This window comes from Pteropus medius, unplaced genomic scaffold (assembly GCF_902729225.1).
Source record: "Pteropus medius unplaced genomic scaffold, Ma_sr-lr_union100, whole genome shotgun sequence".
NCBI classification, from domain to species: domain Eukaryota; kingdom Metazoa; phylum Chordata; class Mammalia; order Chiroptera; family Pteropodidae; genus Pteropus; species Pteropus medius.
Window position 1 is genome coordinate 3,403,036 of NW_024349519.1, and position 25,898 is coordinate 3,428,933.

A 25,898-nucleotide genomic window follows, 5' to 3' on the forward strand; every position below is an offset into this window, starting at 1 on the left:
CATCCCCCACCTCAAACTCCAAAAGGAGACTAAGTTACATTTCAAAAATTCTCCAAAAGATGTTAGATTACAAGTGTTTCTCTATCTCGGATCTATAAAATTACTAATTTGGGTCTATAGCAAAATAGAAAGGGTCTTTAAACCATATGCTAAAGTTAACAACTGTAAACTGTTTAACACTACGAAAAAAAAAGAAAAAGAAAAGCACAACAGTTTGAGTACCTTGATAAGCTAATACAATTAACTGCAATGTGAGACATAAAAAACAGTACATTTCCCCTAAAATTGTACTTCCAAATCTAAATTTTTGAAAGAACAATGCGATAGCAGAATGACTTACCTGTGGGGCCACATTCTGTATGTATGATGGTGGATGCTGCTGCTTTTGCTGAACAGCACTTTCTATTGCTACTTTAGCTACAGTGCTTGGATCTGCTCCTGCTGGCACGGCAACCATTGTTGCACTGCAGCCAGCATTGTTGGGGTCACTGATTGTAACAATTCTAACGCCTACTTTATTTGGGATTCCTGTGACTGTTTCCCTATCATTATCTTCTGCTGGCCTCTTAACAGTTTTGCATTCTGCTGTGCCATTTGTAGGCCGAACGTCAGATGATAGGGCAGGAGAATGGGACACTCTTGATCCTGAGTGAGGAACTGCTATGATTTGATGCCCCTGTATAACAGAGGTTGTAGAATGTGGTGAGACAACTACACTTGGGCGTTGCTGAGGCACGTCTGAATTCAAACTTGAAGCTAGAGGTCCATTGGGCAAATCGGTACCACTAAATTGCTGTGCTGCCACATTTGAAGCCTCCTGTATACTGCTCATAGATGGTGAACCACCCAAAGTTAATATAGGTCCATTAGAAATTCTTTCTAGTTGATCAACTTTGGCAGTATCTTGCTGAGTGGCATCTAAAGTCCCTTGTGGTTCCATTGGAGATATCTCGCCATTTCCTACATGATTGGAAGTTTTGTGATTTGGAATGTTTTTGCTTAAATGAGAACCATCTCCTTTATCAAAATCACAGATTCCATTAACTAGGGGTTTTCTCAAATCACTTTTGATATCCTGCATGTCCATTTGTTCTGAGTTCTGTTTTCCAGGTGCTCCATTCTCACCTAATTCTAACGATGGCCCATTACTGATTAGTGAGCATTGATTAACCTCACTTTGAATTTTCCCTGAGTTTGAAGGAGGTAGACTTGAGTCACTGTACTTTCTCCCATTTAAAAGACTTCCCACCTGCATTTCATTTTCCTTTGTATCCCCATTGCTGGTGTTCATAGTTCCTCGTCGGCAAGACGGGTTCTCCATGACTTCAATTTTACGTTCATGAACATGTAAACCTGTTGCCTCTTTTGCTTCCTCCTCCTTTTGGCAAATTATTTTATCACCTTTGAATGGGGGAGTAGCAGTAGTACAAGATGATTGTCCAGCTGGAGATGCCTGGGTGGCTGGAAGTGTTTGCACCTGAAGTCCAACTCCTGCCTGGGTCCCGCTCATGGTGATTCCTGCTGGAGCAATGAGCTGAGTTGCATTTCCCTGACTCACAGTTGCAGTTGCAAAACTTGTATTTGGCACAACTGTTATAGTTACCTGGTTGCCAGAAGTCCCTTGGAAAATGGTTGCTGGGCTATTTGAGATCAGTGGGCCTGGCAATATTTGTAAGTTTGAGATAGGCATGGTTTGCACTCCCCCTGTGGGTGGCATTGCACTTTGGACCAACTGAACATTTTGCTGCCCAACCAATAGCTGCTGTGCTGGAGTTTGCCCCTGCACTCCAAAACCTGCTGCTTGGTTATTGGCCACCTGGTATACCACCTGAGGGCTTGGAGCTCTTGCATTATTAGGGGGAGGAATCTGTGGAGCTGGGAGAATAAGCTTACCACCTGGAGTTGAAGGACCACGCTTTGGAAGCAGCAACTGTTTTATCAGACTCGACTCACCAGAAGCAGGCTGACCAACTCCTGCATTTGTTTGCTGTGACTGAACTTGCATCTGTACTTGTTGTGGCTGCTGAACTTGTACTTGTACCTGTTGGGGTGGGGGTGCTGGTGAATGCTGCTGCTGTTGCTGCCTTTTCACAGATAGCATTTGACTGACAGTAGGAGGTGGTCCTTGTGACTGAGGGGTGGAAGAAGATGACATAGCAGTAGGGACTTGGTTATTAGAAGCTGGGACAGGTGATGGTGAGGAAGATGGAGTTATGTTTGGTTGTCCGGTTAGCTGAACTGTCTGACCAGCTGGAAGAGCTGCTGGATTAGCAAGAACAATTTGATGAATGGCTGGTGCATAAGTCTGACCTTGTTGAGCTGGCTGGCTTACGATCACTACACTTTGTTGGGTTGGCTGCTGCGGTTGTTGGATAGGCTGTTGTACCACCGTTGATGAAACTTGCTGAGAAGGAAGAGGTTTGGGTGCAATGTTCTGAAACCCTACTCTTGAGGGTTGTGGACTAGGGACACCAGCAATGGTAACCATTTGTCCTGTAGCTACCTGAAAATTCTGTACTGAAGTTGCTGAGACAATATTGGATGCAGAAGTTGTTACATACTGTGGGGGTGCTATGATAACAGTGTCTTGTGGCTGGCTACCAGCTGATGTTTGTTGAGATGAAGTTTGCACAGGTTGGGGTGATGTGGTGATTAACTGTTGACCCTGTGAAACTGTAGAAGTACATGGTGGTATGTTCTGTACTCTGCCAAATATATGACTCTGTGGGACAGCTTGTTGAATTACCGTAACAGGAGTGCCGGAAGGTATTTGTCCTGGTACCACTGTGTGCAATGGAGACTGTTGTGAAATTACAGATGGATGGTGAAGCAATGCCTGGGAATTTACAACTGCAACAGGTTGTGGCCCTGTACTATGATTCTGAACGACAGAACTCTGTGCAGCTCCTCCTCCCACAGCAATACTAACAGGAACTGCTGTCTGGGGTATAGAATTCTGGATTACTGTAGCCTTAACAACTTCACAAGGAATTGGAGCTTTATTTTGAATGACAGTCATTGGAGCATTTTGCTGCTGGTGGGTATGAACTGAAGGGTTTGGTGGAATTCTTGAAACAGTCTGTGCCACAGTGTGAACACCTTGTACTGGAAAAGATATTTGTGTTGCAGTCAAATTTGAAGATTGGTTGGTAACAGGAGTCCTCTGAAAATGGTTTCCTACAGTTTGTGGTCCATGAGGGATTCCTGAAAATATGGGGGAAAAGTCAAAATTCATAATGAAATGATTGAAAAGCTGCATGAAGGAATTATTTTACTTAATTCAAGAGAAAACAGTTTTAAGAAATTAATATCTAACAACTTTGCATCATATGAATATGATTAAGTAATAGAATAAGAAAATGCTACTAGAAAAACAAGTAAAAGTCCTACATTTAAAAAATGTATAAAAATTGGCAATATTTAAAACAATAAAAATTGATACCTGCAGGTGAAGGACTTGGAGATATATCAGGAACAGAATCAACACGAACAACAGGAGTAGAAACTGGTTGCTGCTGATAGTACATTTGAATGGGAAGTGGTATAGCCCTCCGTTTTACTCCTACTACATGAATATGAGCCTGCCCGTTGTTACTGGAATCCTCTACTCTCTTCACTGTATGATTTGGAAAGACCGTTCTGTAAAGTACATAGATACTCAGTTTTGATAACTAGCACACTAAGAAAATGCTAACTTCTAACAATGTTTACATGAACAGCAGCAATATATTCAGTGCCATTTATGTATGAACCAGTATGATACTATGGTTACATTATGCAAGAGTGGGAAGCAAAGAAAGAAATAAAGATCAGTTCTCCAATTTTTAAAGTCATTATTAATATTAACCTTGTTTGGTTTAAACAATTTTACTGCATATATAATTAACAAAAAAGCTGCATATAGGTAATGCCTATTTTATGAACTTTGCAAAACTTCAAAGAGCCTTGATATTTGAAGACAGTATTAGTTATAAACCATTATTCAAGGTTAAAAAGAGCAAAAGTCATGTCTTCAACATATAAAAGTAGGTTGGAAAAAAGCAAACTTAATTTCTTCCTTCTTTTTCTTTGATAAACCTCATAATGTTCAAACGCAAACAATATGTGATGTCCAAAATTCTCTTGTATTTAAACTTCTACCATACTACAAACCAACTATATGAAATTTCAAGTAGTGGAGATATTTAAAAACAGATAATATTTTCTCAAAAACAAGAGGTGTTGTATGTAATATAAATTAACTATTTAAAGTTAAGAACTATGTCTCCTACCTAAGACATTTATAAAATCCGGTTGATGTTAGGATTCCACCACGAGCTAATTTACTACAAGTTGAGAGGTACTCAGAGTACATTTCTGCTCGAGAGACAGAACAATCTGGATTTACTTCAAAATGAGCATTTAGCCTAAAAGAGAAGAAAAATAAATGCCATTATGCAAAGAATGTAAAGAGTCTACATTTAAGTATGCTAAAACCATTTGAAGGCAATGTATCATAAACTAATAATTATTTCTATTAATCAGATTTCACTGTTTCATGTTATTAGCAAAAATACATGCTAGGTTTTAGACTAAATCAAGTAAAGGATTAACTATTCATATGTAGTATAAAAAATCATTAATAACAAAATAAAAATTGTTCATATTCCAGCAACGGCAAGGTTGGTCTGTTGGCAACAAATATTCTACAACAGTTTTATTCAGTGAATATCTACTCAGGTTTCTGTCTTGTAATAATCAAAATACAAAAAAAGTTCCCATATATGAGCTATTGGAGATGTGGAAAATAGAGGAAAAATGGAACTAAACTTTTGATGGCTCTTGGATCAAATTCCTTTAAAAAAAAAAACAACCTACCCAAACTTTCAACTACTTCCTAAAACAATACTTCCCATGCTACACACTCCCATTCCCCACTTCAGAGACTTCTATTTTTAATCCCATACAAACTAATTCAAACTTCAGTTTGTCTTTTATATCAAGTAACTTCCATGTATAAGTTACAACTGGAGGCCTAGTTATCCATATAGGACTCTTTCTAGGGCTCATTACGTACACAACAGGCCAACTTACAGCTGTTTCTTATAAACTGCATCAAATAATAATTATGATAAAATAATTGTAAAATGAGTCTCTCTTCCTCTTCCCCTAAAACAGGCAGAAGTATGCAACAGAGATTTATGAAACCAAATCTACACCCACACACACACATTTTACAATGGATGTGGTACATACTTTTTCTAACTTTCATAACCCTTTGAGTATTGAGTTTTCAAAACAACTAGATACAAAAAACTTTTTTTGGTTTCAATGTAGAAGGTAAACATTTCCCAGTATTATTGGAAGAGATTCATCAAGTATAAAGGGTCAAGGTGAACAATATGGAACGTGAGGAAAAAGCAAATAATTAGAGATATATAAAACTATAAACCTTATTTAAGGAAACTGGAAAAGTCTAGAGAAAATTGTCATAGGAACAAAGATATGAAAGCACCAAAAACATGGAACACAGAATGACAGAAGCATGGAATGGAGGACAAATAATGTTAGAGAATGGGAGAAACGGGATCAAGAAAAGAAGTTTTAAAAGTATTACATCATTGGAAAGCGATCTTAATACTTCAATCTGTTAATTTTCTAAAGAATTTAAGTTGAAATTCATAAATAAAGTAGAGGCAACTATCCAAGACAAAATGAAATCAAACCAAGTCTACATTTATTTTTTTCAGAAAGTAGCTGAGATATAACTACTCAGTCTTCTCAAGAAATATTATTTTTGATTTATTTCAATATAGACAAACTAGCCAGTCTATCATTTGATTAGTTTCCCCTTACTACTCACAAAAAGAAAAAATTAGCTATGAAGAAGAAATTTTGCTTTTGATGAAAAAGAAGAGATATATAACAACAAAATCTGGTTTTATTTTCGTAGTCAGTCCGATTCAGTTTTAATAAAACATTAAGGTAAGAAAAACAACTATAATTTGACAAACCTTATTTTCTACAAAGTCAAAGATAACTTTTAAAACAAATTTTACTCTGAAAAGAAGTTAGGTAGTGTAATTTAATGAAATTCTAATCAAACTTTTAATTCTGGATTCTGATAAATATTTTTCTTTCAAATTATTCCAAAATACAGGTGAAGTGGTTTTACATTGTCCTTTCTTTGTATAAGTGATATTCTATTCTAACTAAAAAGAAATACAGAATAAAACATTCTGGATGACTATTGAAATACATTTCCTTTTCTGTTGTGCTTTATTCTTCCCGAGGATAAAGCCTTAATAGAAATAAACCACTTACCACTGACAAGCAAACTTCTCACTATCTATTTCCACTATTCCTGGAGGTGGAGCAACATGCTGTGCTACAACTGCTCTGGAAGCTAAAGAAAAAAATACATTAGCTACATCATTTAAAAATTTAGTCACTATATGCCATATTTAGTTCATGGATACTGAACCAATTAAAATTCACAATGAATACCTTTTAAAAAGGTGTATAAAAATAATGAAAGTATACAAATTTGAGAAACTTATAATAGAGCACATATTACACCAGGCACTATCTTAGAGGCTTTAGATGAACTATTTTTTTAAGCTCATAATCATTCACATAATAACAATAATATGAATTATATCGCTAATATAAACTCTATTTTTCTCAGAGGTCAGACACTGAGTTAAATACTTTGTACATTTCTTTCTTAATTCTTTGGCGAGATGGGTACAGGCGAGGAAACTGAGACTCAAAGTGATTAAAATAACTAGCCCAAGGTCACACAGCTTAACACACCTGTAAAAAAGCTCCTCTTCCTGTAGTTACAGATACAGACTGTATCAAAAATAATCTTTTCTGAATATAAAAGATGCATATTAACTCCTTATATAAAATTTCTGAAATAAGGTGAGCAAAAAGCTGAAATGCTATGCTATATACAAAGGAACTAATGAAATCATGAAAAATATGAAGTAATATAAACAAAAGTTATAAATAAATATGAATCTGACGTATTTATAGTTAAAATTTTAAACTATATTATTTCAACACAAAATCAGCAGGATTTTTATAGCTTTTAAACTTATAAAATGTACCCACTTTTTTTTAGGTAACATTTAACAAAACTTCTCAGAACCCTCAAAGAGAAGAAATGCACTTCTAAATTATTGGAACTAGAGGACTCACTCCACAGCACAGCAAATCTGTGAATGATCTGAAGCAATTGTGACCTATGTTCAATGAGGCCCCCAGGCTTTAACTGGGATAACAGCTAGTAGCAGTCACTTACTGAACATTTACTCTTCATTAAGCCATTTATATTTACATTGTTTTAATCTTATATATAGATCCAAATCTATCTCCATTTTGCAGAAAAAAATTAAAACTCAGAGATTAAGTTCACAAAGGAACACGACGTGATGGAGATAGCAGAGATGATATAGCTGGAAAGCCTTCATTTAAGAGTGATGTATTTGAATCCAGGTCTGTCACATTTCAGAGGCCATCCTGTGATATTCTGCTTCTTAACAGAACATAATTCGAACCAAAATTACTATCCTGGTACACCCAAGTTTATCTTTTTTTCTCCTCCTAACTTGATAACACTGTTATAGAAAACATCTTTCTAGGGCTTGAACTTGTGTAGAAATCATTTACCGTTTTCTTTATTGATTGTAAAATGAGAGTACACCCTACTCAGACTGAAATCTCCTGAATCAATTATCAATTGCATGAAACATTAAAAATTATGTTGAGATTATGAGAAACTTTACAAACATAAAGAAGAAAGATGCAGCCACAATTAAGACTATAAACTGGAAACATATAATTACTATAAAAGTGACTACAAATTCAGAAGCATTTCCTTCAGGATACCTGAAGACCTTTCAAAGGCTACAAAGACAATTGTACTTTAAAAGGAATCAATTTTCCAGATACTCAACATTTTATAAACACACACGCACACACACCCTACTTTGCCTGAACACATCACTTCTTTGACAATTGCTCTTCTCTCATTTTGGAACAGAAGGTCTTAACTCTCACCCAGCCTTAATAGAACTGCAGAATTATGGTTAAATGTATGACTATGGAGCCAGAGAAGCTAGCTCTAGAGTTCCATCACTCAGTACCAGCTGTGTAACTACAGGCAAGTTACTTAACCTCTCTGTCTATAAAATGAAGAGAATAATAGTACATTAACCTCATTGGTCATAAGGATTAGAGTTTATATGCAAGCCACTTAAAACGATGTCTGGCACACAGTAAACACTATATAAACATTAGCTATTATTATTGTTGTTGTATTAAAACCTCTAGAACACCTTAGAAACATAAGTGTCCACAAAGCCTCGTTTTAACCAAGATATTATATAGTAGGGCTTCCTGTCTATCTCAGTGTTATATATATTATATTATAGTTAATGGCAATGCTGAGCATTAGAAATTGGGTATTTTGACCCTCTGATGTGTTCTGAATTTAGATATATTATAGAGTGATGACAATTTTTGCTTAATGTCCTTCCTTCCTCTATCCCTCAACTACTGTCAAAGAGTGCATTATTTCTGAAGCAGAATCTTGTGTAAGTAAAGCATAGAGAATATTTTAAAGGAATACTAAAGGTGGTGGCATTTTATTTCATTCACATGACAATCTCATGGCAACTTTAACTATCAGAGAATTCTAAAGTTAGGAAGGTAGGAAGATATATCAACATACTTTCTTTGAAAAAGTGTTTTTCTAAGTAACAGAAAGTAAGGCTGATTTAAGCAAGATTCTTTTAATGAGATAAATCTGCAGCGCTAAGCCAAGGTTTTGACATAAATGTATTAAAAGCACATGATAAAAGCACTTTATCAAAAATACATTGTATTAGTATTGAAATTAACAATATTTCAATTATCTTCAATTATCTGCAGCATCACCATCTAGTGGGAACTTGTTGGAAAGAAAATTCTCAGGTCCATCTGAATCAAAAACTCAGGCATGGAATCTAGAAATCATCATGTAAGCCCACTGGGTGATTCTGATACACACTAAAGTTGAGAACCATTGTGCTAACACTTCTTCAAAGTATTAGGTTAAACAAGGTGCATCTAAGTAAAAGAGTAGCAAGTATAATTTACAGAGATATCCTGTTAATATCTTTTTCAATAAACAAAATATATTTTCAATAAACAAAAATAAATGTCTCTAATGGCTGGGCAACAAATACTTCTCAGAGTCAAGTATTAATTCTTTGATTTCAACAAAATCATAAGAGAACTAAAATTGTCAGAATATTTTAAATATAATTTTAATAATTTTTTGATAATTCAGAAAGAAATTAAAAGAATTTTAAGTTCTATCTTCATCTATTTATTGACATGAACGAGGTTTTCAACTTACATCTATAAAAAGGAAAAAAGATAAAATTAATGCTGATCTCCATTTCATTCTAGCAATAAAAAATATTCAGAGACACAATGAGCTAATACTTTCCAAAGAACTAGAGAAAAAAGTGTTGTGCATCTCATTAAGACATGCACTTCCAATAATTTTACTTTTTATTTAATAATTATAAAAATAATGTATACACTATTATTTGATGTGCTATATATTACTAAAATTTGTAATGATAAAATTTTAAACACTTAAAGAGTTTTATAAAGTAACAGAAAATTGAAAAAAATTAAAGTGTCTATATTTATAGCTGAGAAGTATTGATAGGGTGATGGATATGAGTTCAAGGTGAAAGATGGATATCATAAAATTTCTGATATTAAAGGCTTGTGAATTTTTAAAAATGGATGATGGTAAATATCAAGATTCCACTGGATACAAAGTGTTTAACTTTCACTTTAAAATATCAATTTAATATACATAAAAACATTATTTGCAACTACTTAAATTATGATGAAGATATTTAGATGTCAACCTAAAAATGGGGGAAAGATTACATAAGTTTTCATAGCGATGAGAGGAAGTGAGCAAAAAGTTTGAAGATGACCGACTGTTCCTTAAGAAAACAGTATTAAATAAAACTATGGAGGAAGGGAGCACAACTATAAACAGTAACTAATCGAATAATTAAAAAGCTGTTATTCATAATGAGCAAGTAATAAAGTGCCCACCAGATCAAAAATGAACTCTTTTAAGTCATTAGAGACCTATTCTCACATCTATCAATGAATTACGACATATATGAGCAATCCACAAACTCTCAATATTTAATTTTGTTCATTTGTCAAATGAGGACCAAATCCTAGGTTATCAGTGAGTTTATCTGTTAAGGTCACAGGTCAGTGATCAGGTAAAAAAATAGTAGCTTTCATCAAAAAATGCCCCTGAATATTCTTCAAATGACCCATTATAGTTCAATGTATCACCGATTATTAATTTCTTTCTTTGTTGGATAGTTTCCTTTCACCCTCAATTAATTTAATCTTCAGTTTCTTTTTTGAGGATAAGAGCATACCCTCACCCCTCACTTAACTGGTGATATGAACTGTTTCATTTCTTTTTCAAGGTTGAGAAACCATTAACATGCTGGCCATTGATTCCCAATATGCATTGGTTATTTAACATCTATTGCCTGTGGGTAAAAGCTCTTTGAGTAGATTAGCAGTCAAAACTACTTATTTTTTTCATGTCTTTTATTATTATTTGTCCAGCTCTATTAGTTGAATTCAAGTTAAATGCACATATGATACAACTCTGCCATATACGTTAGAAGGACATAACGGAAATCAACACAACGTGATATATTACAAACTGTGTAAATAGAGTATATAATTTTGATTCTATAAATTAGAGAAGTAGAGAAAATGGGATCATGCTTAAATGAAAATAGAACAAGATAGCTGAAGAGATATGATGAGAAGGACTGAGTAATAAACATTGGCAATTGAAGAGGCCAAGGTATTTAGAAAGACTCAACAAGATCTGGTGATTAAATGGATGTGGTAGTTAAAGACTAAGGATGATAAGATTTTTGTTTTAAGGGTAGTGTGGGAGGTTGAGAAAGATTTGAATTTCTAGACTGAAAGTAAGAAGCAGGTAAAGAACGAGGTTTAAGACATAAAATGAGAAAATGGGGAGGACTGATATTCAGAGCACTGATTCAGAAGTTAGTATCTCTTCCTGAGTCAAGGGGAAGCTGACTAAGGAATGAAGTTCAAATGACAGTAAGTTTGTAAGTGAAAGATTAACAAGTTGAAGAAATTCATGCCACATAGCTTCCATTATTACCTGTGAAGTGACGGGTAAGATCAACTAAGAAAACAAGCATCCTCCATTAAAAAAAAAAAAAGGAAAGAAAAATGTCTGGGGAAGAGTGAAAGGTGGGAGAACAGGTGAGGTAAAAGATGGAGTGTTTCTATTAGGACAAATGAAAGTGGAGAAAGCACTTTACAAAAAGGCTGAGGGTTATAAAATATAAAAATAATGACTCAGCCAGGAAAAAGGAGTCTAAGGACTGACGAGAATGCTGGTTATTAGACAGGTTTGAATTCTAATTAAAGATATTTGAGTTAACAGAATTGACTCGAGGGATGCTAAGAAGGGTGCAAAGTACAGGTATACACGCTTATATATGTGTTTGTGTACGTATGCACATGTGATTGACCCTAGGCTCTGATTCTGTGGTGTTTGGTCCAAGATTTAGAAGCATTAGGGGGTATTATACTTATGTATCCTGATGACTACCTGAGAAAATTATAATGTAACATATGATTAACCTATTCCTGGTATATCAATTTCCAATGACCAAAATCACAAATAAAAAGCCCATCTGGGGCACTTCTTATTGCTCTCACAGTTGTGAATAAACAAACTGAAAAAGAATATGTAAAAACACTAACCTGGGGCAGATGCTACATGGATCTGCGTTTGAACTTGCTCTACAGCTTGTGTCCTAATTTCAGATAAAACTTGATGACTAGAACTTGGATGTTCGACGAGTTTTACTGCAGCTAGTGCATCAGGGCCGAACATCTGAATATCCATAGAAACTAGACACACTAACATGTCTAAAATAAATTAAAAACCAATAGTTATCAATATTATAAAAGACACACATTGCTTAAAAATACATGCTGTACAGAATACTACTTCTCAAATGCCATCTATGAATCACTGTACATCGGAAGTATCTGTGGATCTTTAAAAAAGGTTTTTAGGCTCAATCTCTGAAGAGTGATTTAGTAGTTCTGGAGTGGGGGTTAGGTATTTTTAGTTTTAAAAAGCTTCCCAAGTGATTCTGATCTGTAGCTAGATTTAGAAGTTATTAATATGGAAAGTGACATCTTAGTTTCTCAATAATACTTTTCAATTCAAATCTTTATTAACTTTGGTTTTACTATTTATCCACTGCCCTCCCCCCACCAAAAAAGAAATCATTTGAACCACTGAGTAAAATGACAACCCACTATGGAGGTGAGTTCACTGATATTGACAGTGCCATTACCAGCAACTTCTAGGAACAGAAGAAAGCCTGTTTTACTCAACTTTAGTTGCTTAAGAGTAGCAGGTGACCATATGAAACAGAAAGACCTGCTCTCCAGAGAGTTAGCTTTGTTGGTTTCAAATTTCATTTATAGTAATAGAAATAAAGAGAAAGAATAGGAATTACTAACAATCTTATACATTCTGGTCTCTATATGATAGGAGTTTCTTGCTCATCTAAAATAGGCAGAAAGAAAAATACAAACAAATGTGTCTGAAAGGATAATAACTCCTAGAACTAAACAGTAAACCCCAAATATCAACTGTGATTTTATATAGCATATTAGATATTTTTTCCTCAATAAAGAAAATAATTTAACTGTTCCTTTGGCTTAGTCTTACCTATGCTCTTTTCTACTTTTGCTATTTTTGTGCAAGCTACATCTCCCATTTCTGTGAGCATATATAGCACCTCGAGTGTTGAGATTACGAGCAGCACATCAGGTAAAGTGAGATGACAAATGATCTCTCTGTATGAGTCCTGATCGACATATTCGCAAATCAAAACACCATTATCTTCTGCTTTGCAAAGATTTCCCAAAATTTCCATCCCTGAAAAGCAAACACACAAAAACATGTATTTGTTTTTTAACAGACGATAAAAAGTTGGTGCACATTAGACAGTGAGAAAACAAGTGAGGACTTACCCCTCATCTTTAAAAATCTATCCCTTGACATTAGGCATTTTGTAACAGTATGAAACATCAGATGAGTAGTTTTGAAATCAACAGGGTCCAATAAAAGCTGGGAAAAAAAGGACATTATTATTGAGATAGGCTTCTTCTAGTGCTGTATATTTCACATTTAATAAAAAATGAACAAAATAATGTTGCATAACTTCAAAAAATGTAATTACTGTGAGCATAGCCATCACTAAATTTGGAGCATCATTTCAAATATTTACTTTTTCCATAAAAGTATATGATAGTTCTATAATACCACTTTAAGCAAAAACTATATGTAAGCACTGAATATTCTATAAATATGACAAATATAATAATAACACATTCTAAAATTTTAAAGTAAATTTTGCCACCAACTATAAAAATTGTTTTAAGTTACTGTCCCATGCTTACCTCAGCTGCAATATTTCCTAATGTGTCAAGGCCTAATTGCCTTAGAGAAATAAAATGACTATGTGCAGAAAGTAACAGGAAACGAAGACAGGTACGATTAGCTGCCAAGAGCTTAACATTGCCCTCTTCAAAAGAAAGATTTCGCAAAATCACTGCAATTTGAAGTACCCGTTGTCCTTCAATATCATTAATGCCCAGCTTTCGAGGTGGATGAAATAAAGGTTCCCAAATCCATTCTCCTGATGTACCTTCTACAACAGAAAAGATATATTTTTCTTCTTATTATTGATATTTATTTATTTACTATTTATTATTATTGATATTTCGAAGTTACCTAAAACTTTTTCCCATTGACTTACCATGAGACTTACTTCTGTCAGAAATGAGGTCACGTACTTCATTATCATCAACAATGTCTTTCCAAAACTAGAATGAGAAATTATTATATTTAATCTTGACAATTTGAAACAACTATTCTATTCCTTTAAAAAGTTACACATACTATAAAAGTATAACATTTCTACTTTTTAAAATTCATGTAGACATTATTATAGTCTATGTATTTAATTATTTGACATAAATATTTAATTTTCTATAGTTATGGTAGTTATATAACAAGGTGGTATTCTGGACCAGGTGTTCTTAGCCTGGGGTCCACAGATCCCTAAAAGGTTTGTGAAAGAAATTAGGGCATATATGAACTTGAATGAAGGGAAAAATGACATCTTTATGATCTTTAACCTCTAACTAAAATTTAGCATTTCCTTAGCATTTTCTTCAACTCTGAACAATAAACGACAGTAATATTAGCAGTACCTGTGACATTGTCAAAAATATGAATCACAGATATTTTCAGTTTACTTTACAGCTATAAAAATATCTAGAAATAGTTAGTGTTTATGCTGATCAGTACTTGAAAATCAAGATAGTTTAATTCTGTTAGTAAGCTGCATATAATCACAGTATTCCTGTTTATAGATACTCCTGAGACATAGCTGGCTAGCTACTGAGTAAATCTATATACAGAAGAAAATCACACAGCAAATAGTGAAGTTATGGGTTCTCAAATTGATAACCCAGATATTTAAGTTGCTTTCCAGTATTCAGTATCTACGAACTGTTTTTTGATCCATATGTGAGAGGGAGTGAGTCAACATCCATTGTTTAATGTTCTTTTTCAAGCTAAGAAAAAAACAAATGCCTTTATACTGATATGTCTATACAAAATGAACTTAACTTCAATTTGTCTATGCCATTTAACTGTATTAGCTTATTACTTTTGTACTCATAAAGAAGCATATAGGCTATTATTTCACCTTTTATTTCTAAGCCTTCTGGTATGTATACTTCAAAATAACTATCTTATTTTTTGAAATTAAGGTTCTTTTGCATTTAAAGTCACTAGTCTGAGCAAAGGTCCATCACCAAAAGGACCCACTGCAAAAAAAACCCTCATGATAAAAATATTGTGGTAACAACAACAAAAAGAATTAGGTATATGAAGAAAAAAGGGCCACAGAAAATTCAAATAATAAAGCTATCAGACATAAAATTTAAAATGATATGGATAATAAAAAAATAATTTTGGGCAAATAAATGAAACTATAAGAACTAAATAGAAATTCTAGGACAGAAAATAAGAACTCAGTGGATGGATTTAACAATTGATTAGATTCAACTCAAGAAAAAATTAGTGAAATGAAAGAGAGAGCAGAAAAAACATCAAGTTGGAAGCACAGAGACAAAATAATAAACCAGAAATAGCTCATATAAGACAAAGAGGATATAGCAAAAAGTTCTAACATAAAAATAACTGGAAGTTCCTGAGGAAGGAGAGAAAGGGCAGAAACAATATTGAAGAGAGAGAACAGAGAATTTTCTAAAATAAGTAAAAGATGTCAACCTACAGATTTAAGCAGCACTCCAAACTCCAAGAAAGAAAAATAGAAATGTGTAGGAACATCATAATAAAATTCCTGAAAAGCAAAGACAAAGAGAAACATCTTAAATGTAAAGAGGAAAATGGACAGATAACCTTGAAAAAGGCAACTACTAAAATGACAGTAGACTTTGTGAAAGAAATAATGGAAGCCAGAAGAAAATAGGATATTTTAAAAGTGATGGAAGAAAATATCTGCCAAACTAGAATCTTTATATAATGAAATTGCTCTTTAAGAATAAAGGTGAAATAAAGACATTTTCTGACAAATGAAAACTGAGAAAACTCATCTACTGACCTGTACTAAAGAAAAGTGAATGGGATTTAAATAAATACTAAACGAATAAAATATGTTATGAAAGTCTCATTGCTCAAATATATATATATATGTATGTATGTATGTATGTATGTATGTATGTATGTATGTATGTATATATATATAAAATTACAATCTAGGAAAAATGCTTGGAAGAAACTTTGCTCAGGCCACAGTGGAGTACTGTAGCTGTCATCCTATCATAAATTAATATGTATAAAACAATTGTTCTTAAAGATGGGACAACAAACAATGCAAAACTGTAATCACTGAAAGATGGGAAGAAATAAGGTGAGCTCAAGGACTCCCTAATATTTTTACATGGGCACTCTGTCTAGACTATGGCACAGGGATAATAAATCCAAGAGATCATAGCTATTGCTAAGCTGAGGAGACTGATCAGAGAGCTCAGCAAGGTCAACACAGCTAGAATTTGAGAGGAAATTTGCAAGAAAGGAGGGGCAATGAATAGAAAGCCCCATGAATCTGCAGAAGCATACTTGACTTAATTGCTAAGTACTGAGCTATGCATGTGTATGGTGAAATTCCAAAATATCAGGCCAAAAAATGGACAGAACTGAGGAGGAGCTGTAACTAAACAATTACCCAGAGAAACTCTATATACCCAGCTAATTCATAGAAATCCAAAAAAGGCTATGCTTTAGGAATAGGGATAAACTAGTTCTAGAACAAAAGCTAATCTATATAGATCCCAACGAAGCTTAAAAACAACTTTCTAGAGGATTAAGGTCATCCAATTATCTTTTAAAAGCATGCCACAAGAAAGTTCATAATTCTCTAAGACACCCAAATCTAGAGACTAAATAATGTAACATTCCCAATATCCATTTCTAATTTAAATTTACTAGATATACAAAGAAAGCAGGAAATATGACCCATAACTAAGACAAAAATCAATTTCAAGAAAAACAGACCCAGAAATAATAAAGACAATGGAATTAGACAAGAACTTTAAAACAACTATTATTAAAATTGCTCAAAAATTTAAAGGAAAATATATATATAATTAAGATAAATGAGGATAATATAAGAGAGAATCACATGGAATTTCTGGAACTGAAAAACATAACATCTAAAATAAAAAATCTGACTAGATGAGCTTAATGAAGAAGAGAAAATGAAAACACGACACTATCCACAATGAAGTACAAAGGAGAAAAAAAGATCTAAAAATAATAAACAAAGCCACAGTAGCCTGTGGAACAGTATCACGATCTAACATATGTATAAACATAGTCCCAGAAAAATGGGGGAAGAATAAAAACAGTTGAAGAAATAATTGCCAAAACCTTTTCAAATTTCCTGAAAAATACCAAACCAAGAAGCTAAATGAACCCTGAACAAGAAAAGCAAAAGTCACAACAAGGTGTATTAAAAATAAATGATAGAGTCTACAGCTATGCCACCCTGAACAAGCCGGATCCTGTCTGATCTTGGAAGCTAAGCAGGGTCAGGCCTGGTTAATACTTGGATGGTAAACCACCTAGGAAGACCAGGTGCTGTGGGCGTAAAAAAGTAAAAAATAAGGGATTGTAAGCTGACAAGGTCCTTGTAATCTGTGAGGTCAACCAAGGGTAGCCTCACCTAAAAAAAAAAATAAATAAATAAATTAAATAAATAAATAAATGATAAAGAAAACACCTTAAAAGCAGTCAGAAATACTACATCACACACAGAATAAGAATGAAACTGACTTCTTGTCAGTAACAATGCAGATCAGATGGCAATGAAATGTTACCTTCAAATTGCTCAGGTAACACCCTAAAACATACAATTTTATCTCCAGCAAAAACATGCTTCAAACAAAAAAGCAAAATTAAATTTTCAGGAAAATAAAAGCTGAGAAACAAAATAAAACCATATCAATAATTTCATAAAAGTATAAATGGTCTTGGTCTGAACACATTGATGAAAAGGAAGGAATTACAGAAAAGGCCCACTGGGGAAGAGGCGAAGCAAAACCCAACTATAAGCCATCTACAAGAAACATTATATATAAAATCACAGATGAAAAGCATAAGGATAGGAGAAGTTATATCATGAAAACATTAATCATAAGAAAGCTGGTATAGATAAGTGATACCAGACAAGAGACCTCAGGACAAAGGATTATTACAGAGGTCAGGGGAATATTTCATAACAATAACTAAAAACTAAATATTAAGAAAATATAATAATCCTAAATGTATTTGCAACTAATAACAGAGGTTCAAAATACATGAAGCATATACATGACATAATTGAAAGAGGATATAAACATTCATAATTATAGTTGGTAACTTCAACACTCGTCTATCAGGAAATCATAGATTATATAGAAAAGCAAAGATACAAAAATCTTGAACAACACTGTCAACCACCTTGACTTAATTGATATTAATAAAAACTACATATAACAATAGTAGGACACACATTCTTTTCAAGTGCACATGAAACATTAACCAAGAAAGACCATATACTGAGCCATCAAACAAGTCTTGATAAGTTTAAAAAGACAGAAATCATGAATAGTTATGTTCTCTGACAACGATGGAATGTGATTAAAAATCAATAATAATAATTATAATAGTAAAGCTCATAATAAAAGCTAGTTTCAAAATGAACAGTCAGAAATTAAACAGCACACTTCTATATAACCAATGAATCAAAAAAGAAATCACAAGGAAAATAAGAAAATATCTCAAATTAAATAATAAAAATTCAATGTAAAATTTGTAGGACAGAACTAAAGCAGTTTGTAGAGAGAATTTACAGCTTTATACACAGCTATTAGACAAGAAGTTTAAAGCCAATGGTCTAAGATTTTATTTTAAGAAGCTTGAAGAAGAGCAAAATAATGCACAAAAAGTATATAAATCAAAAATAAGTAGATGAAGATGGAGTCATTCTAGTGTCCCCACATTATTTGGGAAATACAAATTAGTAAAAGTATTAATTTACTAAACTAATAAAAATTAACATTGTAACTTCTAGTGCAATCAATTGAGAGAATAGAAAAAGTATATAAATAGCAAATTAAATAGATGGAAAATGGAATAATAAACAATACTAGTCAAATCGACTCAAAAAAGGTAAGAAAGTAGAAAGGGGAAAAAACTCCAAGTGAACAGGCAGGACATAGAGAAACCAACTCAAAACGTTGTAAATGTAAACACAATTACATCAAAATTACATTTAATGTAAATAGAATAAATGCACTAACTTAAAAACAAAAGTTTTTTGACACTGACAAAGAAAGCCCAAATAAATATATGTTATCTACAAAAAAGTCATCTAAAATATTAAGGATAAGAAAGGTTGAAAGTAAAATATGAACCATGTGAACACCCACCAAATGGAAGCTGATAACTAGATGGATATCAGACACATACAAAAACTAGACTTAAAGGGAAAAAAAAGATACTTTATAATAATATGTTCAATTGATCAGAAAGATAGAACTATAGTGAAGTTCAGTTAGATAGTAATAAGAAAAAGAAACCTAGAAAAACTTCACAAATTTTTGGAAATTAAGAAAATTCTCTTTTAAATAATCCATGTATCAAAGAAGAAATCATAATGGAAATTAGGGAGATATTTTAAACTGAGTTATAATGAAAACATGAAAATATCAAAATGGAAAGAATAAAGTTAAATGTGTCCTTACAGAGAATTTTATGAATTTAAATGTATGTATTAGACAAAATAAAAAGAAAAATGATGTAAGCACCAGCTCAAGAAGTTAGAAAAAATGCAGCGAATTAAACCCAAAGAATACAGCATATAGAAAGAAAAGTAAAGAGCAGACATTAATGAAAACATACAACAGAGGTGATCATCTAATCATCTTTAACTTGTCTTCTTGATTTCATGTCATTACTGATTATACTGAAAACCCCCATACCCTTTTGTGAATGCATACATAAATATGTAGATAAACATTTTGTGCATCTTACACTTTAATTATCAGTATTCTGGAGTTAAAATTATCTGCCTAACTACAACCAAGAGGCTTGGCTTTTAATGTGTGGGGTGAGGACAGGATATAGAACTTTGTGAAGTGGCAAATTTAAAATGCAACTCCAGGAGAAATCTGAAGGTCTAATAACTTCAAAAAAAGGGAGACAAATGGGACCGACTGTCACTACTTGAGCTCTGAGTTAAAAACAATCCCCTAAACATTTCACCACTTGCCTGTTCTGCAACTTCCAAAAATCTCCAATAAAGAAATAATATAAAGTCATTCTGACCAGTATTTCCTTTCAGGTTTTGGCAAATGCAACACACAAGTGGAGAAATAAACTCCCCATCCAATCTGTAAAAAGATCTCACAGAAACAAGTTTGCTGAAAATTTATAAACCAACATTATAAAACACAAAAGAATAGTCTACCATGAGTCAGAGTAAATAGAATTACAGCTGCAAAAGGCTTAGATATTAGAATTATCAGGTGTGTGTGTTTGTATCTGTACACATAATTTATAATTTATTTATATATTATATATTATATTTATATTTATTGTTATATAATTTAAATTGTATTAGTAAAAAGGTACTTTAAATTTTTATTTTTAATATTAAAAGCTAAAAGAAAAAAATTATTAAAACCATAAATGGAGAAGATCAAACAGGCCTACTTTGAAAAAATACAAAATGAACTTCCAGAAATGGAAAGTCACTAAAATAAAACTTACCAAATGAGTCAAGTGGCATTATTAGACACAGCTAAAAAGTTATTAAGTGAAATGAAAAACAATCCTTAGGAAATTACTCAGACTATGGCTCAGAATCTAGGTATTCTCAATTTATTGCTTTAGATATTTATCATTTCCAGAAATCAACGTGTAATAAAATAAGAACTTTATTTCTGATTATTAGCTATTCTAAAAGATTTTTTACTTAACTTAATTACAACTTTTAAATAGGTATCTTTATGTATTATAAAGATTAAAGTATAGGCAGTTTTAAATATATTAAATGAGCAACCATTCACTGATCCTTGGCCCTTGACGACATGTAATTAAAAGGATCAATATTTTAATTTATTCAAATTACCTTAACAAAATCTCTATCAGTCTTCTCCTTCCATTCTTCTCCAAATACAGTAGAAAAGGATCCTAAAGCTGAAAGAATAGTATATTCAACAAAATAGAATTATTTCTTTCACTTAATTTCCTAATAACAGGTAGGTTTGGAAAAACAGTAAAAATACATTTTAAGATATCTCATTCAATAAAAACTGTTTACAGTAAATGATAAAAAGCCATAATAATCTCTTTTGAAATAGTTTTTTAAATTATGGAATTTAAAGAAAATTTGTGTCTCTACAAACTAAAAATATACAACTCATTTTCGTAATATGTATAAAGATAAGAAATGAAGAGTATAAGTTACTCTGCATTAGTTTCACTTGTAGAAGTGAAAACTATTAAAAAGTCAAACTGATGCTATTGTTATTAAATTGTCAGATTGTTATAATTTTATATCTTCCTTATGAATTTTAAAGTAATTGTGTAATTCACATTTCAATAATATATGGCAAGGCATTCGTTGGAAATAATTCTCACAGATGAAATTTTCTTTAAGAAACATTCTCAGGCCTATAGCTTATTAGTATTTCTTAATAATGTTGTTTTAAGAGGAAAGTCAAGCCATTCACTTTCAAAAGCTTCTAAATAACACATTGCTCCCATCCCCCCCAACAAAGGTTAAAACATACAGGTACATGTTATATCATTTTTTTCTCCTTTATGTTGTTAAGTCATATTGTCAGGTATGGGACCAGAGAGTAACACAGTATGATACAAACGTCTAAACTGTGACACAATATATATCTACTTTTAAAAGATAGGTAAGTGTTTTTATCAACTATCAGACTAATTCTGTAATGAGAGCTACTACTTTTGGAATGCAGAAAGAAAACTATATTCTGGCAATTGTTATCAGAAAAAGTAGTTTTATAAACATAACTCTAAAAAAAAAGTAAGTCTCTTTAATGGATGTTCTGTGACAGTACAATAAATGGATATATTTTGTTGTAAAAGATTTATTGAATCTTTATAGTCTTATTATGCCTTTAAATACAGACCTAATAGTTCCTCATTATTGAGTAAAATAAAGTCTGCAAAGTACTTAGGTTAGAATAAGAATTTTCTTTGGAAAAGTATTAAAAAAGAGTTAAGAATAGAAACATTTTAACAAACTATTTTTTAATAAATTTTAATATTGATACCAGGGTCATGAGGAAATGATATAGATGTTAGAGTTTTTAATTAAAAAATTAACTACAGTGACCTAAAGAAGAATTTCATAAAATATCAAACTTATATATAAGTAGAGTTTAATCAGAAAAACAAAGCCCACACATCACTAACGAGAGAAAATGTTTTGTTTGGTTGTCCTGAAAAAAAAAACCTTATCATGAAAAAAACTTCACTGAGAAAAAGTATTGGATAGAAATATAAAATAGGAGAATTAAATTTTTTGTCTCATGAAATTTTTATTATACTTCCTCAAGCACACAAAATGTATATAAATATTCCACATTTTCAAAGTAAGTGCCATCTATATTTCTCTCAATTAAAATTCCATGCCTTAAAAAATAAATCAAAACCTCTCAAAACTCTCAAATCAAATATATCCATATTCTCAAACACAAAGAAATTATTTTCATAATGTAAAACCAATGTTTTTAGTATAAGGTCTTCATAAAGTCTCTATGTACTCTGGAATTCTAAACTTCTGACTGTTGGAATGGTAGAAACATTTCTTAAAATAGCATTTTCTAAATTATTAATGTTTTAGATTGCTAGAGTGCATAATAATCTAGTCTTTTAGATAAATAAAAGTGCCTAAAGAATGCAAGAAGAAGATAAACTGAGTCTAAAGAATGTGATGCCTCAGTGCACCCAAACTGGTAACATTATGTCCATCATATATACACATGTAGTCTTTATTAAATGATTAATTGCTAAGACTTCAAAAAAATTACTCTGGTTTGAGAATATTTTTTTCTAAAAAGTTCATTTTAAGGTTTCTAAAAATGTGAAACAATTTTAAACTTCATTCTATATTCAATGCTGAAAGATATCTTTAAAAGATCAAGATAATATGAGGAATCAAAAAACATAAAATTGAGATGGAAATCCATTAAATTGATATCTCCAAAGTTATGATACAAACTGAAAAGTACTGATATTTGTTCCTTCCCATGTAACTAAGAATAGTCTCAGGCAGAGTAAGAAACTAATTTTCACTTTTGTTTAAACTGATTCCAACTGTCTTCATACAAAATAAGTACATGTCAAATTTTAAGGAATCTGACTTAGATGATCCCAAATTTGTTTGAAAGAACACTACTTGATGCAAATCATATTTCAGAAAAATAAACTAATTTGCAAACATGTTGCTATTTAAAGATAAAAAGAAAAATTATAAGTGTTAAAGATTTCAAAACATATTTTCTAAATCCCTATTAAATTGTTATACTACAGAGAACAGAGCAATCTGGTCTGAAGAACCACCTAGATTTAATGAGATAATTCACAGAAAATAAATTTCATTTATAAAAACCTATAATTAGCAAAACCTACAAGAAAAAAAATATGAAATATTTGATAAATCTTATTCTAATTACATAGGCAGCAAATTTTCAAATGCATTGATCTAAACTGTTGAAAAAATTATAACCACACAATAAGAGAAATATACTGCAAAAAAAACAATTTCATCCAGATCCCATTTTTCTTTTTTCAGAATTTTGTATTAAACAATCTTCTCAAATTAAGAAACCCATTTATAACTCTAAGAAATCCCTAGGGTTTTTATTTCACAAGCTCTAGTGAGACTAAATTACTATTCAAGTATTTAAGTATTCAAGTATTAAAAAAATCGTAACATTCATTATTTTAAATAACACTTAATATAACAAAAGCAAATAAAGAATGTGATTATACTGACTAATAAAAAGTATTTCTCCTTAAATACCTTTTAAAAAAATCTATAACACCATTATAGAATGATCATACAATATGTTCAGCTTAAAACTTACTGTCGTCAAACACTCCGGCATTAGCAAGTAATAAAGTGATGATCTTAGGGTCTTTTTCAAGTTGCATGACGTGTTTGCTTTCATTTGATAGAAGAGTACATACATTAATAGCAAAGTCCACTTCATTTGGGAGTCCAGATAATAGTGAAAGCACCAATTTATTATAATCATTTGGCGAATTGAAGTCCATAGATAGCCCATAACTTTGACGAAGATAATCTAACAAAGATAAAAACAAAAACACCTTAAATTTATCAAGGAATAGATACCTTTATGTTTACTATTTCCTGAGTACAGGACAGAAGCTTTTTTTCTTTTATAAAATATAAACTGAGTAGAGTTTTAAAGAGTTCAACTTTCTAAATTTAAGTTAAATTAAATTCTTCAAAAAATATTAAAATACAAAAATGTACATACCCTCTGGATGTCACTGCCAAATTATTAGTGTCATCATTTTAACTGATCTAATCTATACTTTTTCTCTTGCATTTCAACAAACTTTTTCTGATTTTTATATAATATAAAACTAGGGAAACTGGTTCCTTTGATATCTTTAACAATATCATGTTTTTAGACACATTGCATACCTTCTTTACCTAATTACAGAATTATTAAATTTTCTAAGAAACTGTGAAACTGTTTTCCAAAGTGGCTATAACATCTTGTCTTTTCACCACCAATGTATAAAAGTTCCTTTAGCTCTGCATCCTTGTCAGCACTTAATATTATCAGTTTCAAAAATTCTGATGTGAGTCGCTTATTTAATATTTGTTATGTAAGTATTTTCTCCCAGACAGTGGCTTGTCTTTTCATTTTTTAAGTGTATTTGGAGAAGAAGTTTGAATTTTGTGAAGTCTGATTTATACAAATCTCTTCGATGGAAAGAAAATTTAGAAGCACATTCAATGTTTGTCGAGTCTTGTTTATGTGCTTTCTGTACAATCTTAGACTTGTTGTTTGCTACATAAGATATTCAATTGAGTATATCCTTATCTGAATAACTTTGCCGAAGACATCTCCAATTAAAATAAAATGAATAAATATGATAATTATAAAAAGTCCTTTAATTACATCAGGCTTGGTAAAGATTCCTAAGATAATGCAGGGAAAAAATGTTTCTAAGATTTGAAAAGCCTCCCTTCACTTCCCCAAGGAGATACAACTGAACAGCTATAATTTTATAATCGGAATGGGACTGGAAATTTATTTTCAACATTCTTGACTCAAAGTTTACACAAATGAATCATTGTTGACAAACTTAATTTAATCTGAGGCAATCACTTCTCTTTCTTTTCAGTTTAGAGGAAAAGAATTGTTTCTGGAGAGCTGTTTACATTGTAGGACTTAAATAATACTTTCTTTCCAGTGATATTTATTGGCAGTGATTTTTGTAGTGGAAATATCTGTCAGAATATGGAACATTTAAGGGAAAAATCTTTACTCAAATATAATTGATAAAACTAGAAAACAACATCTTCCTGTAAGAAACTTTTTCAAATTTAAGTACCAAAACGCAAATGACAGGGTTCTTGGCCTCCTTTTACTAAAATGATTGGATTGGATTAAATAATCACTAAAATCATGGCTAGCACCACCACAGTTCTATTAACTTCAATGAGTTATTTGTCACTTTAGCCTTTCACAATTTTTCTACTAACAATATTGCAAATAACAATTTTTAATTTAAAAAATTAAATTTTTAATTCTAATTTATAAGTGTAAGAGAAGATGAATACAAAGTTCTTAATAATTTACCCTATAATACTGCAGAACTGACTATATCCAAATCAATACCAAGGGAAAAAGAATAAAGAAACCAAAGGCTTAGATATATATGGCAAAAAAAAAGTGGAAAAACCATATAAATGACAAAAGCACCATATACTGGTGCCAAAGTTTAATAATTCTACAGTTCAAAGCAAAATCTGCTCAATATTTTTTGCTATTTAAAGTCACTGAGCAAAAGGAGCCAATATTCTTAAAACAAAATTTGGTCCCATATCAAAGTCCAGTATTCCATTTATTCTATTCTG

At 31.9% G+C, this 25,898-nt stretch overlaps 1 protein-coding gene and 1 pseudogene across 3 annotated transcripts in view; one reads left to right on the plus strand and one right to left on the minus strand.

Moving 5' to 3' along the window:
• The window catches only part of ARID2 (AT-rich interaction domain 2), a 128,177-nt gene that overhangs the window by 31,511 nt on the left and 70,768 nt on the right, over positions 1–25,898 (minus strand). For 2 of the 3 annotated variants that reach the window (XM_039882237.1, XM_039882239.1), the window contains exons 5-15: positions 23,866–24,084; positions 20,871–20,938; positions 13,920–13,986; positions 13,561–13,811; positions 13,132–13,228; positions 12,827–13,036; positions 11,842–12,009; positions 6,304–6,385; positions 4,272–4,406; positions 3,443–3,639; positions 341–3,204 (exon numbers count right to left, since the gene is read on the minus strand). In XM_039882237.1, the coding sequence (XP_039738171.1) occupies positions 341–3,204; positions 3,443–3,639; positions 4,272–4,406; positions 6,304–6,385; positions 11,842–12,009; positions 12,827–13,036; positions 13,132–13,228; positions 13,561–13,811; positions 13,920–13,986; positions 20,871–20,938; positions 23,866–24,084 (4,358 nt within the window). The remainder of the gene's footprint in view (positions 1–340; positions 3,205–3,442; positions 3,640–4,271; positions 4,407–6,303; positions 6,386–11,841; positions 12,010–12,826; positions 13,037–13,131; positions 13,229–13,560; positions 13,812–13,919; positions 13,987–20,870; positions 20,939–23,865; positions 24,085–25,898) is intronic. The other variant, XM_039882238.1, reaches the window with a different exon arrangement.
• On the plus strand, positions 17,226–17,344 carry LOC120618747 (uncharacterized; annotated as a pseudogene).